This window comes from Kryptolebias marmoratus, linkage group LG18 (assembly GCF_001649575.2).
Source record: "Kryptolebias marmoratus isolate JLee-2015 linkage group LG18, ASM164957v2, whole genome shotgun sequence".
Taxonomy (NCBI): Eukaryota; Metazoa; Chordata; class Actinopteri; order Cyprinodontiformes; family Rivulidae; genus Kryptolebias; species Kryptolebias marmoratus.
Window position 1 is genome coordinate 4,209,785 of NC_051447.1, and position 1,145 is coordinate 4,210,929.

At 44.5% G+C, this 1,145-nt stretch overlaps 1 protein-coding gene across 5 annotated transcripts in view; it reads left to right on the top strand.

The window, feature by feature from the left end:
* The window catches only part of LOC108247555 (zinc finger protein 2 homolog), a 461,981-nt gene that overhangs the window by 22,941 nt on the left and 437,895 nt on the right, over positions 1-1,145 (top strand). For 3 of the 5 annotated variants that reach the window (XM_037981254.1, XM_037981251.1, XM_037981253.1), the window contains exon 3: positions 538-745. In XM_037981254.1, coding sequence (XP_037837182.1) covers positions 538-745 — 208 coding nt within the window. Of the gene's footprint in view, positions 1-11; positions 49-373; positions 746-1,145 lie in introns of those variants that run through there. The other 2 variants (XM_037981255.1, XM_037981252.1) reach the window with 2 other exon arrangements.

Sequence of the window (1,145 nt, forward strand, 5' to 3'; positions counted from 1 at the left end):
TGTGAGATTGACAGCTGTCAGTGCTTGAGGAAGTGGGCGGGGCTTACGGTACGGTGCAGAATGAGTGCTTTTTCACATTTAGCCACCAAAGTCACTAGATTTGTCGCTAGTCGCTTTAAAAAATGCTGGAGGGATCTGAAAACTCGCTAAATATAGCGTTAAAGTGACAAAAAGGCCATGTGCATGTGTGTTTTTTTTGCGTGAGAAATACAAAGTGTGGCGTGTGAGGGCCAAATACGGGACTTTTGGCTGTCCCGCACAGGGTGATGCGGGACAAGGGACAGTGGGGGCTAAATGCGGGACAGTTGGCAAGTATGTGAAGTGTGTTTTTATAGAAATGCCAATCTGCATGTTCTTGCTTCTGTATGTCCAGAACTCCCACAGCATTACATCTGGAAGGAGAAGGAGGTTCTCACTGACCAGGAACTATGTACCGATCAGACTGAAGAGCAACTTTTACTAAAGCAGGAGGCCAATCCGTTTATGGTGACTCCTGGTTATAAGGATATTAACCACAAGGAACCAGAGCCTCTCCAGGAGGATCCAAAGCCTCCACAGATAAAAGAGGAACAGGAGAAACTCTGCATTGGTCAAGATGAAGAACAGATTTTACTGATGCAGGATGCTGAGGAAAGGAGCCACCCGGAACCAGAAAAAAACATTGTCCAGTTTGAGGAAGAGATCGACCATCAGCGCAGACTGTTGGATATCAGCTGGAAACCACAGATAAACCTCCACAGGATAGGTAAGGAGCAGCAGAGACACGTTCAGGAAAGTCTTGTTGGATGCAGTTTGCAGCTGAAAGTGTTGATTTGTGACACAGCTGAGGTGAAATCAGTCAGGAAACATTCCCACTTGTCAATGTTTTTGTTATAAAGAAATTAAAAGATCACTTACAGGATTTTAGGACTTTAGTTTCTAAAATCATGTGAGTCGTTTTCAGGGACTCCAGTAAATCAGTTTGCTGTGTCCAGAATGTGAGGCCTAATCAACAAGTTCCTCAAAACTAAACCAAATCATCACAATCTGAGCTGCTGCACCATCTGACATTATAATATTAAGATCATCCATCCATCCATCCATCCATCCATCCATCCATCCATCCATCCATCCATCCATCCATCCATCCATCCATCCATCCATCC